Raw genomic sequence first — 14497 nt, forward strand, 5'->3', positions numbered from 1 at the left:
GTGTAACCCGGTGGTTGGTCTGTGTAACCCGGTGGTTGGTCTGTGTAACCCGGTGGTTGGTCTGTGTAACCCGGTGGTTGGTCTGTGTAACCCGGGGGTGGTCTGTGTAACCCGGTGGTCACATGCAGGACATCCTGGACTGGAAGAACGTGCGGAGCTTCTTCTACTGGCGTCTGCGGCGCCTCCTGCTGGAGGGCGTGGTGAAGTGTGAGGTCCTGCAGGCCAACCCAGAGCTGAGTGACGGACACATCCAGTCCATGCTGCGCCGCTGGTTTGTGGAGACTGAGGGAACAGTCCAGGTATGGACGTCACAACTTAATGTCTCCGTTCATGTCATACAAGTGGTGTTATGCTATTATAGTGTAGCAGCCCTGTCTGAAACATGTAATCCTAATTGTCACCCTCTGACCATAAGGAGTTATTTTTGGTCCATATGTTTAAGATGTTGGTTTACTGCGTGGGAGACACCAATCTATTTCACTCCAATCCATTGTGTGTAGAAGTGTTTTAGAGTGAGATTCTGTGCCTCATTTCCAGGCGTACCTTTGGGACCACAACAAAGCGGTGGTGGAGTGGCTGGAGAAACATTTGACCAAAGAGGACGGCACACGATCAGCCATCAGAGAGAACATCAAGTACCTGAAGAGGGACCACGCCTTAAAACACATCCGCAGGTACACACACACACACGCGCATGTGTGTGTGTGTGTGTGTATATATATAATATACACACACGCATGCACTTGAATGTACTGTGTGTATATGCTAGCAACTACCAGTAATCCTATTGTGTATACTGTGTCTGTTATTCCAGCCTGGTGCAAGCCAATCCTGAGTTGACCATGGACTGCATCATCCACATGAGCCAGACCATCACTCCGTCCCAGAGGGCCAAGATTTCCCACCTGCTGGCCACGATGGACGGCACGGCTCCCAGTTAAACTCTAGGTCTGAGCTGAGCTGCCTGATGCCTTACACAAGACATCCGTGTAGTTGTACCATACGAGAGAGACTAGAGAAGTAGACGTGTGGACCCTAGGGCCAGCATCTTCTCCAGTGCATCCTACTTTCTGTTGTAATCAGGTGAGCTAATAAAGCTAAGAAGACTAAAGCTTGTCTTATTCTCAGGGTTAGGGCTAGTTAGTGCTACTCACACACTGTAACCAGGCACAGCAGAGATTCACCCTGCCACTATATACTGCACATGTACTACATGCTGTGATTGGACATGTTTAGGATGTTCCAAGCAGGCCTGGGTTCAAATACTATCTCAGATCATTTCAAATACTGTATTTGAGCTTGTTTGAGCTTGCCTGTTCCAATGGAACCAATAGAAAATGATCAAAGGTACAAACCCCACCCACCTGACACTACAAGCAGGCAAACAAAACGGTCTGGTTCCATGTAGCGGTTGACATTGCTGTGATCAGAGGGAACCACCACTACTTGCTGGCATTTCAAATTCACATTATCAATAGGATGGGAAAACCCATTTGTTTCAAAAATGTAACATCTAAAAACATTAATTGAATGGATTGAACCATGGGCCTTTGTCAGTATTCTAATAAAGATTCTCATTGCTATCCTCTGAATGTACGACATACTGTACGAAGAGGAATTTTCTGTTTTCTTTCCCTAATTAAACCAAAGGTTAGTTTTAAGTCAGTGTAGTCTTTAAAAGCCTAACCGTGTGCAATTTTTTTGTACTTAATGTTACCACCAGTGTTTATTCTTGTGCCCTTGAATTTCTTTCTTTGTATTATTGGTGTTTGACTGAATTAGAAATACACCTGTGTTTTTCCTGAGTCATTTTATTTGTATTTTTTTGTTGTCAATTGCTAGGTTTCCATCCAATTGGCGACAGATTTTCATGCCAATATTCTCAGCATGTGCATTTTCCCACCAGAGATGTGTTAACATCAAATTGACTTGTTGTGGATAAAAGGCTCTGCGTGATGAGGTATGCACAAAAAAATTACTTTTGCTGTTAAATTCCCATTTACCCCCCAAAAAAAGAAATACAAGTTAAATGGGTTTCTGTCGGATTTTCAACTTTACTGATGGTTTTCTCACTTTTTTTTGTTATATAGCGAATGTGCTCATTCGGGTCGAATAATTTGCATGTTAGCCAACAACTCGCAGATATACAGTGCAGGTAGGCTAGCCTACATGAGATTATTATGGACAAAATGAGCGAGATTATTTTGATTTGTCAAACAGCAGCCAATCATTGACTATCATGTCACCAGAATAAGACCCTCGATATTTATAGGAAAGTAGCATCAAGCTCATCACCGTGCACTTTCACCACCCTGTGAAGTTCATCATTTATTTAATCTGTAGCCTAATTAACTGCATGCTTTCCCAAAGAGTCTAGTGTGAGGACGACACAACATGTCATCACGTGAATCCAAGTTTACTTTGATATGATGGTTATTATAGCAATATTTTCGCATAAAGGCATTTTCACCGCCGTTTCTCACATAATACATTTTACCGACACAAAAATAACCCACTTTATAATAACCCTGTATTTTGTTTTGTCGACATTTGTGAAGTTTACCTACAAATTTGCGTCAGGCCTGTTGTCACCTTTTTTATCCAACATGTACTTTACTCGCATAAAAAGGTTGGATGGAAACCTGGTTATTGATGGTGTATACATGGTGTGTAGTCTGGCTGAACAATCTAAATGCCAGTAGATAAATCACACCCTTAGTATTTGTATGGTGCTCATTTGGAACAAATGGACACCTAAAGAAGATCAGGATTTATGCTATCTTTTTGTATGTGATATGAATACGTGTACATGTTTTCATTGTGTTTAATATAATTCTGATTGTTGCTTAAACTCAGGTGAACAGGGGCAGACAACAGTACAATGGATAAATGACAAAATTGTAACCGAGAGACCCCAAGCTATTCTCCTGCTGTTGCCTTCAACAAAATATCAGATATCCATTTGAAATTGTGTCAATAATATATATAAAATATCTGCTATTTTGTGTATGTAACCCTAATAGGAGGTAAAGTAAATAAATGTAATGAATCTATTTTCAGCACGAAACTGAAACTGATTTACCCATTGTGATTTTATTGTTTTTGTGTAATTTTAAAGTACATGTAGCCTGACAGCCTTTAGTCATAAAAAATCATGTGAATACTTCAATGATGAATTCAGAATTTGACTGATTTTAGCATATTTTCCAATGCTGACCTGTTTTGGAATGTATGGGTAAATACTGTTTAAGAAACTAAAGCTTTTCCGTGGAGATAGAAGGGATTTGAAACATACAAATATATACAGTAAACCGTGTTTGATAAATTCCTCCCTTTCTCCAATATAAATAAAACATCACAGTAATACTTCCTAAGATGATACAGACAACAGATAAAGAACAGGGAACTTAACAATATCATGGTAAGGCTGACAAACACAGGAATGCCAATGGTACAATAACTAGCAGATGGTAAGTTAGTAGTTGGTGTACTACAGGGTAGCACAGCTCTTGAGTCTTTGCTTGGCAAAGTTCCACCAGAGATGCCGGTATATTTTAGTCAATTTGCTCCTAATTTGAGTTTCCCTCTTAGCCGCCATTGGTTACTCCTCTTGCTTACAGTACACAGTACCTTCGGAAAGTTTTCCGACCCCTTGACTTTTTCTACATTTTGTTACGTTACAGCCTTATTCTAAAATGTATTAAATATTATAATTTTTTCAGCAATCTACACTCAATACCCCATAATGACAAAGCGAAAACAGGTTTAAGATTTTTTTGCAAATGTATAAAAAAAAAAAAAGATACCTTATTTACATAAGTATTAAGACCTTTTGCTATGAGACTTGAAATTGAGCTCAGGTGCATCCTGTTTCCATTAATCATCCTTGAGATTTTTCTACAACTTGATTGGAGTCCACCTGTGGTAAATTCAATTGATTGGACATGATTTGGAAAGGCACACACCTGTCCATATAAGGTCCCACAGTTGATAAGAACTGTTTTTTGGCAAAAAACAAGCGAAGGAATTGTCTGTAGAGCTCCGAGACAGGATAGTGTCGAGGCACAGAACAAGGGAAGGGTACCAAAACATTTCTGCAGCATTGAAAATCCCCAAGAACACAGTGGCCTCCATCATTCTTAAATGGAAGAAGTTTGGAACCACCAAGATTATTCCTAGAGCTGGCCGCACGGCTAAACTGAGCAATCGGGGGAGAAGGGCCTTGGTCAGGGAGGTGACCAAGAACCCAATAGTCACTCTGACAGAGCTCTAGAGTTCCTCTGTGGAGATGGGAGAACCTTCCAGAAGGACAGCCATCTATGTAGCACTCCACCAATCAGGCCTTTATGGTAGAGTGGCCAGACGGATGCCACTTCTCAGTGAAAGGGCACATGACAGCCCGTTTACCAAAAGGCACCTAAAGACTCTCAACAAGATTGTCTGGTCTGATGAAACCAAGATTGGCCTGAATGCCAAGCGTCACGTCTGGAGGAAACCTGGCACCATCCCTATGGTGAAGCACGGTGGTGGCAGCATCATGCTGTGGGGATATTTTTCAGCAGCAGGGACTGGGAGACTTGTCAGGATCTAGGGAAAGATGAACGGAGCAAAGTACAGAGAAATCCTTGATGAAAACCTGCTCCAGAGCGCTCAGGACCTCATACTGGGGTGAAGGTCCACCTTCCAACATGACAATGACCCTAAGCACACAGCCAAGACAATGCAGGAGTGGCTTCGGGGCAAGTCTCTGAATGTCCTTGAGTGGCCCAGCCAGAGCCCGGACTTGAACCCGATCCAACCTCTCTGGAGAAACCTGAAAAGAGCTCAGCGACGCTCCCCATCCAACCTGACAGCTTGAGAGGATCTGCAGAGAAGAATGGGAGAAACTACCCAAATACAGGTGTGCCAAGCTTGTAGCGTCATACCCAAGACGACTCGATGCTGTAATCGCTGCCTAAGGTGCTTCAACAAAGTCCTGAGTAAAGGGTCTGAATATTTATGTAAATGTGATATTTCCATTTATTTATTCTTTTAATTAGCTACATTTTCCCAAAACCTGTTTTTGTTTTGTCATTATGGGGTATTGTGTGTAGACTGATTTAATCAATTTTAGAATAAGGCTGTAACGTAACAAATTGTGGGAAAAGTCAAGGGGTCTGAATACTTTCCGAAGACCCTGTATTGTGTGTGGTTTTAAAATTATTTTTATCAAATCAGTCTCCAAACGGACCTCTTTCTCACATCTGAAGTAGTGGCTTGGGGATGGCAACACAAGTTACACTGTCATTGTGGACAGAGAAAACCAATGAGGGTTCACGCTTTTCAGTCAAAGAAGATGTGGGGGGGTTTTTGGTGCCAGGAGTGAGCTCGACAAGTAGAGCCACTGTGCAAAACAAAATAAGGTATTTTGATTCTGTTGGTGATGCATCAGTACAGCTCTATCTTTGACTTCCACTCTGTGGTGGGGATGTTTTCATTAAAGCAGGGCGGTGATGGGCTTGCTGTTGCCTGGCGTGCCCATGTACTGGGAGGAGAGGGCGTCCAGGGCGGCATATGAGCTGAACAGTCCTGTCGCCTGCAGGTCTGAGAAGGGCATGCTGCCTCCACTGGAGACAGGAGGGAGGCTGCCGGTCATGGCGCCCAGGTCACAGTCAGACAAACGCAGGGGAGAGTTACTGAAGGTGCCCAACGCTTCCAGGTTAAAGCTGTCGTCTTTCATCTCCTCCCACAGGTTACCTGAGGACAGAAGGAACTCATTTTGTCACGTCAATGGTCATCACTGCTTCTAAGAGACAAGAAAATGGCCAACTCCAGTGCAAGTAACATTGGTTTGAGGATTGTTCAATTAGTATATCATGTTGTGACTAGGTGCTATAGCTACCCACCTTGTAGAGCGAAGTCCATGATGCTGGGGTCCAGTGCGTCCACCTCTGCGTTGACGTCACCGTGGAGACTGTAGAAGTCATGAGGCTGCTTGCCGGGATGCTCGGTGGAGAGAGGGCTGTGGGAGAGGTCAGGAACGGTGTGGAGGGGGGGTTTATGGGCGGGGGATACCGAGGCCAGCCTGGCCTGGGCATTGGCCTGGAGCTGGGCATGAAGCTGGTGGTGCTGGTGCATGGGCAGGCACTGCAGGGACAGGGTGACCACGGGCTGGGGTTGCATCTGGCCTGGGACAGGCAGGGTTAGGCCGGACGGACAGCTGGGGAGACGGGTCATCCCGGGGTCCATGGGCTTTCGTCTGCAGCTCTCTGGGCGGTCCGTGATCAGCTTGTCCAACTCATCTGACAGAGAGAGAAAAACAGTGCAGATTAGCAGCTGATGACAGACTGATAACTGTCCATTTAAAACAAACTTAGCAGATTCTTTCTCTGTAATACTGCTTATCGCAGACCACAGAAATGTAGCATATTAGTGTCAATTGGAACATAACCAACTGTACTGTAGCTGTGACAGTTGCCATATAGACATATAAAACTGAGGGGGAATAATCATCTTCATTGGTGGAGAGTTGTGTTCTTCATTGATGGGCCGTGTTCAATAGAGCACACAGAATCTTTCAAAAACATTTTGCAAAGGATAACAAAAATGAGTTCAGGTTGTTCCTCCCGGTTTCAGTCCCTTTTCCTCTATTTTGTGCCTATTGAACAGGATCCAGGTTGTGTGTGAATAGACCTCAGTCAGCCCTGTGGTCTCACCTGGGTTGGCCATGCTGCGACGGATGGCTGGCAGGTCCTTGCGCTTCCACTTCTGCATCTCCTCCTCCATCTTGTCGATCTTGGCCGGGTTCAGGGCCCAGAGGCAGCCCTTACGTGAGGAGCCGCTCATTTTGTTCTCCACCTTCTCAAAGCACTTGTTTAGAGACAGGTTGTGTCGGACTGAGTTCTTCCATCCGTCTGGTGCTGTCTACAGGGAAAACAACCCCAAGGAGAGGAAGGAGACATTTAAACGACTTACTAAACACAATGCTAACTTCCATGCAACATATCTGCTTCCCCAATCCCTATTGAATATTAGGCCAGTTTTCTGGACCCGGTCCTGGACTAAAAAGCATGTTCAATGGTGATTCTTCATTGAGCATGCTTTTTATTCCAGGGTTAGGCTTAAACTGGGTCCGAGAAACCAGCCCTTAGAGGATCTGCTCAAGTCTTACCTTAAAGTAGGGGAAATGCTCCTTCATAAAGCTGTAGATCTCGCTGACAGGGAGACTGCCCGTCTTGCTGTTCTTCAGAGCCATAGCAATCAAACAGCTGAGGATGGATCAAAGTAGAAAGACAATATTACCATTTAGTTATAAATCTAGGAAGTAAATACATTACATATGGTTGATAATTAGACCAGGGTGTTGTTCATTAGGCACCAAAGGGAAGAAAATGGACTTAAACGGGGAACTACTGAACTTGTAATTTTCCTTTGTGTGCCCTAGTGAACATGACCCGGGCAATACAATACTACTGTAATGCCCCTTGGCCCAGGGGAGGCTTACCTGTAGGAGTAGATGGGCTTGGGGAAAGACTTGGGCTGTAGGTCCTGGTTTTGTGGAGCCAGGCGCGGCTGTGTGAACAGGTTTTGGTTGTTGAAGGAGACATTGCTATAGAACCCAGCAGGAGAACACTGAGAGAAAATGAGAGAACAATCTAGAATATTTGTAATGTATATTATTTATTTTAAATAAAAATTGTGTTTTAATTAATGCCATATAAACATCAAACCCTTAATCAGCAGTAGGCCATAAACTCATAGAATAATCTCTAACACTACATTAAGTTGCTCATATACCCATGTAGTAACACTGTATTTACGCTAACAATACTGTATTAATAGGTTGTTACATTGTCATTTACTAAATACTCTAACAATACTATGTAACTATATGTAACAATTCATGTCTAATTCACAAACTGTATCCACAGCCCAGTTGTAGGGATGACGTAGTTACCTGCTGGCTAGCCTGGGTCAGAGTGAAAACTTGTTGGGCTGTAGGTTGGTAGGCAGAGGCAGGGCATTGGTACACCGGGGAGGGCTGCCCATTCATGGAGAATGGAGACATCTGTGGAATAGACCCAGGGCAACTTTAGTATATTTACTATATGATTTCATTTAACTAGAGAATAAGCACTGATTAATAAAACAGTTTGGATAAATCATATATGTCTTTTTTAATGTCAGGATGCATAACTTACATTTCCGCTGTGGGCGGTGATGACGTTAATTCCCAGGGGGCTGTGCTGCATGTTGCTCTGTAGGTGGATCATGGCTCCCTGTCCCCCTGCCATGGTCATGCTGTTCAGTTGAGCTGTGAGGAAGGAAGCAGTACAAAATCCAGGTCAGTCTTCAATCTCCACACATCGGCCCTGTTCCAATACTTTAGAAATGCATCCTTCCTCCAGGTAAGCACAAGTGATTGGATAGGGCTGAGCAAGGCTACCACCCTATTACGTTCACCAATTTAAGTATTCGGATACATGATTGTGCTTCAAGGAAGATAAGAAGGAAGGATGCATTTGTAAAGCATTAAGACAGGGTCCATGGCCCTATCAAGTATCAGTATAGGCCCAGGTCTATATCCCCTTATACTGTACTTTAATCATTCTATTGGTCTTGCCAGTCTCATTAGCCAGGTTGGCAGTTATGTTTCCAACTGTAATCATTTTGATCAATTTGTCCTCTTCAGCATCAGAGCCCAGAAGCACTCCTGAACTATCCAATCAGAGCGTGTGTGTGGATTTGAAATGGTGCAGGCTCCCCCAATTGGCGTGTGTGTGTGTTTTTGTGTGTCTCACCTGTCTGCTGCTCAAGCAGGCTGCCCCCCTGCCCCTGGGAAGGCCCGTTGAAGTCTCCTCCGCCACCACCGCGACCATCGGCCATCTGCTGCAGCCGGGGAACATCTACAGATGTGAGCCATGACAGAGACTGCAGTTCCCCAGGGAGATCCTCTTGTAGCTGGGAGGGGTCTGTGGTCAGAAGTCTGCAGGGATGGGCCACAAGCAACACAACCACTCATATACACAGCCTAGCATACAACTGAAGGATATATCCAGACCTGGGTTCAAATACTAGTTGAAATCATTGTTGCCATGGAAGCAAAAAATAATAATCCCAAAAGTACAAACCCCAAAACAAATGTGTAAGTACCAGCTTTATAAATAGTATTCATACTATTCAGGTCTGGTTATATCTAGGGCAAATAAATAGGACACTGACTGAACAGACATGTATTCCATTAAACCTAAAGTAATGCATCCAACATTGGATTGGGAGAAGTGAAAATGAATCATAATCCAGGAGTATAATCTTATCTGGGATTTACCACAAGTATATTATAGAGTGCTATTTGATTAGCTAATTACTGTAATAGTAACATTATGTATAAAAAGCCAACATTCTCGTTATTATTAATCCCTCTTCAGTAACTTGTTTATGACCTTGATCTATGATCTACTTCCTGAGTTTTGGGAAATACAAATAAAAATAAGTGATCACTAGATTTGCAACATAACCACCACCTAATGATTAAGTTGTCAACAATTAATTCCCATACCTGCGTACATTATTGGTTAATGTACTGCTTAATTTCTGCTTAATCGGGGCATAGGGTGCCAATCAGCTTTTGCTCATTATTTCTTTTAAGACAGGAGGGCTCTGCAGGGAGAAAAGAGAAGAATCCTCTCCAGTCGTCTCTCCACACACTTACTGTAGAATAGTTCAGTAATTGGGGTCGCTATGACGACACTCACTATTCAGTTACTTTGTGGGTCTGGAGACTGTAGGATCCCCCGCTCCCCACCCCACCCCAACTGCAAACAAAATCACCCCTACATCAGGTGACTACAATCTCCCTCTACCCATTGGCTGAATCATAAGTAAACAGCGCATGAGATCATTTGAAAATATGGGAGAGCGGCACATGTCGCTCTGCAACAGTTGGCCTTGTCTATTGAAAAATTATCACCTATTGTGTCCCAAACGACAAATCTGTCCAGTGGCACGTGGCTCTATTGTTTCCACCCAGACCCTTCCTTGATTGTCTGCCCTTTTTTTTTTTTACCAGCCCTTGCATTAATCTGTTGGAATGACAGCCCTCACACAAGAGGGACAAATAGGATGCCATCTGCTTGCCTGTCCCTTTCCACCCTCTCCCCTCACACTGTCCCCCCTCCCTCCACCCAGAAGGCCAGTAGACGGGGCCCTAGGGGACTGAGGGAGGAGGGTGGGGTTGATGGAGGTCAGGCCACACTGCTCACTCAGCCTGTCACCTGAATAAATGACATTTCATCCAGCGCTTTGCCTTGGCACAAGGCTTTGGACACCTTGACTGCATGTGCTAGTAAAGGCTTGTGAATAACCGTCTCTTTCAAAGCAGAGTGACAGACGCTCCTGTGAAACTGTACACCACAGGCACCTCCACAGACACCTATTTCTACTTGAGATTTGTAGTATGAGCTCCCTCTACCCCCCAAAAAGACACATGCACACATGCCTACATACATGCACACACACACGCATGTTTTCTCTCTTAAAAAAACACACACACAAAAAAACTACAAATATATGCCTCACCACCTGTAACCCTGAGTTAAGGCTTAATCCAAATAGGTAAAACGCATTTTAGAGAGCACTAGTTCCAATGGAAGCATATACCAACAAGATTACTATTTTGGTCTTATTAAGGGATGTTCAACTCAATACAACCTAACATGATCTGCCATTTACCTTGGCTGTAGTCAGATCCCCAAGACACTTTTTTGGATATGTATTTGGTTTCTTTTACTTAGGTATTTGATAGTCATTGTGTTTTGTCAGTATTAACATAGGGTTCCATTCATTCTGAAATATGTCTAAAACACCTTACAAACAGACCAATCCAACTCATATTACAGCAGTATCCTTTCCGGAAGGACATGTCTGAACTTTATTGGGGTTCAATCCACTTTTGAATGTTGTCATTGAGTTGCATCAAAGCAAAATCTGAAAGTGAATTAGGCCTATAACATGATAACGTGACTTTTCAAAAATCTAATGTAGACACGACCTTCAGAAAGGGTACATTTGTAATAAAGGATTTGGGTGTTTGTATGGTGTTTTGGCAGACATTTCTAAATGAATGAGGAATTGACTACAGCCAAGGTACAAAAAACATGTTAGGTTGTATTTGAGAACATAAATATCCCTTCAACGATTAGTGGGATTTGATCAAAACATTTAAACTTGATTGGAAACAGTCATAGCCTATAATACATTTTATATGTAAAACACATTCTTAATGCTTTTTAATTTTTGCCTGAAAATCTCACAAGCATCTCTAGGCCTAGGCCAATCACCCTAAATATTTTTACAGCAATTAGGATGCCTCTTCCCTATACACCCCCACTTAACCCACAATAAAGAGCATGTTCAACGAGGCACGGCATGCTGGTCTATAGTGTCCCCCGTCTAGCACAAGCCGCACAAGCTTTCCCAGAGGTTCAATACTACACAGACCCCACTCCCACCTCCTCCTAATTGAGAGCCACTTCTCCTCGCTAGTGACCCGGAGAGCCCCATCTCCCCCTTGGAGCCGGCGGACCAAGAGGCTCAGTCTCACTGTGTGCCGGCAGCGGGAGTGTAAACAGAGCTGATGGTTTCTGACAGATCCATTCAGACAAAATCATTTATTCTTAGGTAGTGTTTTTTTCTTCCCCTTTTTCATACACCACCTCCCTTCACTGAAAGAGCTGTCCATCTACCGTTGGATTAAAACTACAGTATAGGGAGATTTGGGAAAATATATATTGGAGTTATCCTTATACCTAAACCTTTTGAATCATATTTGCATTTTTTTTGTTAAGTGGAGCCAACTTTACAAAGATACAACTTTGATCAAAAAGCTTATCATTGCAATTCACAAATCCAGTCTTACCTGTAATCTTGTGGAGAGGGATGATGACCTGAATTTTCTAGAACTCCTGACATCCTGGATGTAATTCCACTTTCTATCATTTCCTGGGATATTTGATAATGCTGCAACAAGGAAAAAGTGCCTCTGCATAAGACATCTAGGCTTCAATACTTGATGTCATTTAGGTCTAGACCTTTTTTTCTTTTTTTTTACTGACCTAACCATTTTAATTTTGTTTCCTTGTTTTGTCTACTCATTATATAGGCTATTATAATGACCTTCAGATAAATAAAATATTAGCACATCAAACAGACTACTTATGGAGGAAAAAAAGTATTTATATTGTGTATTATATAGTATTATGTACTACATTAATCATATAGGTTACAATGAATGCACTATTTAAAAAAAATCTGAATCTGATTATGACCAGTTAATAACAATAATGATATAAGCTAATGACAATCATATCAGCTATCATGGAAAAAACATAACAATTGCAAATTAAAATAGACAACAAACAATGTTTTTATACACAAGTTACAGGGGTATTATATGTAGGCCTATGCTTCAAAATAATATAACATTGATGTTTTACAATAGAGAAGTCAAATGGATTGCTTTTTAATAAGCATTACAATTGACAAGGTTATTTATTAACCTTTTTTTACTGATAAAAAAAAACTACTTTTTGTGCAATCCCAAAATATAGCAGCGTTTCCCACCCTTTCTGAAATAACAATGACACAAAAATGAAAAGTTCTCTAATTTAAATAATCCCCTCTCACTCAAAGTATCATAACTATTTGCTGACATTCATCCTTGTCATACCGGAAAAAATTAAATCTTACCTGTTCAGGATAATCTGCAGAAAATGTTAGTTGTTGACGAGTCCGTGTAGTCTACTGTGTTTTCACTGTGCTGCACTTGTTTCCGAAAAACCGTTTTTAAATTTCCCTCTCTGGAGCTGTCCAGCACACTGTCATGCGCAATAGGCCTACCTACCTTAACGGAGCCCGTTGTTGCTCAAAGGGCAGGATCCCAAAGGTTTGACAGCTGCTGCCAATGTAACAACAACTTGTAACAGACTCCCGTGGAAGACAGTACACCATCCGAATGGACAAAAAAAATATGCAGTCTGATCTCACTTTTTATATTTACACCTAGGCTAGTACTTCCTTTAATTACTGTGATTGTGGAGTTTCTGGATAAACAGTAGGCTATCCATGGACAATGACGAATTTGAGAAAGGATGGTTTCAAAACAATAAACCACTCTATAGCTGTAGCCACCCAGTCTCTATCCAATATAGTTGACAATTCTCATTGTACGGCGACATATGGTAGCATACTTGTGTGATACTTTCTGTTAGCTAAAATAAATTGTTTGGTCAAGATCGAGGTGCAGGTGCGCTTTAGATGCGTCGCTGTAGCCTACAATACACAACATTAATACATCACTTTGCCCAGTATTAATTTGAAATCAGCGCTACAAATTAAAACAAATTAATTTAAATAAAAAATAAGAGGAATAACTGCTTAAGAAATATGTAGTCCTATAGCGTATTTGTACCCTATACAATTTCCCTTCGATATAATGTCCATTCCTCCCAAGTTCCAGTTTTCAAGTATTCCAACATAGTAATTATTAGAGACCTTCGACTCTGATTGTGTCTATCGCTGCTTGTTAGCGTCTGAAACGGAATGAATGTGAATTAAAAGGCGAGTGCTTGTAGACAATTTGTTTCCCCGCCGCTGCACCCGCGTCTTTCTCCGCACAACAGCGGGAAAAATAGTCTGGAAGGCGCGCAGGGGAGGTAAAGGGTACATGAGCCAAGGAAACAACAGGGCTGAAAAGTTGTCACTTGTCAGAAGAGATTTGAGCTGGTGATGTCAACCTGTGTTATGGGACACAGTATTTCGACTTCAATCTTAGCCTACTTTTGGTGACAATATAAATTGGAAGCAATGGGCTCTTATGGGCTAAACTGCTAAAGACAACTGCTTAGGAAAGGTGGAAAAGTTGTCTACTTCACTGTTATTTTTGTGGGTGTGCCAAATTTAAAATCTGTTGTCCACGTTCACATAAACAACTAGAATTTGAGAAACATCTAAGAAAAATTCACAACCGGAAATTAACACATGTCTGTGGGGATAGAGCCAATGAAAGCAGTGTCAACCCATGGGACACCACAGATGGTAAATCATGCTGCCGCAATGGACACAATCGATGATTACATGCATGAACGTAACTGACAAAATAAGACCTTCCCCAAAGATCCAGAAAATCTAAGTCCTAGAGCCCGTGGGGTTACACTGTATTATTCACATGGCTCTACTTAGATAATTTGCCGAGGGACCACAACTCCCTTCACTGCGCCATAAATATTTAGTAAAAGAAAGTCTGACCATCCTATTGTCTTCCTATGGCTCTTGCAAAAATATGAAACAAGGTTAACGGCTTATTATGTTAACTGCATATTATTACGTTCAGAGAGAGGAAAAAATATGTGGAGGGAAATAATTGAGAAAATGGGGGGAAAAGTACTCAAATGTACTGTAGTGTCACAGTGGTAAATGTAACAAAACATTTAGAGTTCTGATTGTGTGTTTACAGGCTGAT

At 42.1% G+C, this 14497-nt stretch overlaps 2 protein-coding genes across 5 annotated transcripts in view; one reads left to right on the top strand and one right to left on the bottom strand.

The window, feature by feature from the left end:
• Window positions 1-3040, top strand: part of LOC111974209 (acetyl-CoA carboxylase 2-like) — a 64633-nt gene extending 61593 nt beyond the window's left edge. For all 3 annotated transcript variants that reach the window (XM_024001860.2, XM_024001857.2, XM_024001858.2), the window contains 3 exons: window positions 129-299; window positions 538-674; window positions 815-3040. In XM_024001860.2, coding sequence (XP_023857628.1) covers window positions 129-299; window positions 538-674; window positions 815-941 — 435 coding nt within the window. In that variant the 3' untranslated portion in view covers window positions 942-3040. The remainder of the gene's footprint in view (window positions 1-128; window positions 300-537; window positions 675-814) is intronic.
• A 33-nt stretch (window positions 3041-3073) lies between these two features.
• foxn4 (forkhead box N4) lies at window positions 3074-13617 on the bottom strand. Of its 2 annotated transcripts, none has more exons than XM_024003348.2 (10): window positions 12727-13617; window positions 11897-11997; window positions 8781-8965; window positions 8181-8293; window positions 7937-8047; window positions 7484-7551; window positions 7151-7247; window positions 6696-6903; window positions 5886-6281; window positions 3074-5736 (listed from the first exon to the last, which is right to left on the bottom strand). In XM_024003348.2, the coding sequence occupies exons 2-10, from the start codon at window positions 11974-11976 to the stop codon at window positions 5477-5479; spliced, it is 1518 nt and encodes a 505-aa protein (XP_023859116.1). In that variant the 5' UTR covers window positions 11977-11997; window positions 12727-13617; the 3' UTR covers window positions 3074-5476. The 2 variants fall into 2 exon arrangements, with proteins under 2 accessions (XP_023859116.1, XP_023859115.1); XM_024003347.2 differs by having other exon boundaries at window positions 7484-7611; window positions 12727-13615.
• Between the last annotated feature and the right edge of the window lie 880 nt (window positions 13618-14497).

This window comes from Salvelinus sp. IW2-2015, linkage group LG15, assembly GCF_002910315.2.
Source record: "Salvelinus sp. IW2-2015 linkage group LG15, ASM291031v2, whole genome shotgun sequence".
Lineage (NCBI taxonomy): Eukaryota > Metazoa > Chordata > Actinopteri > Salmoniformes > Salmonidae > Salvelinus > Salvelinus sp. IW2-2015.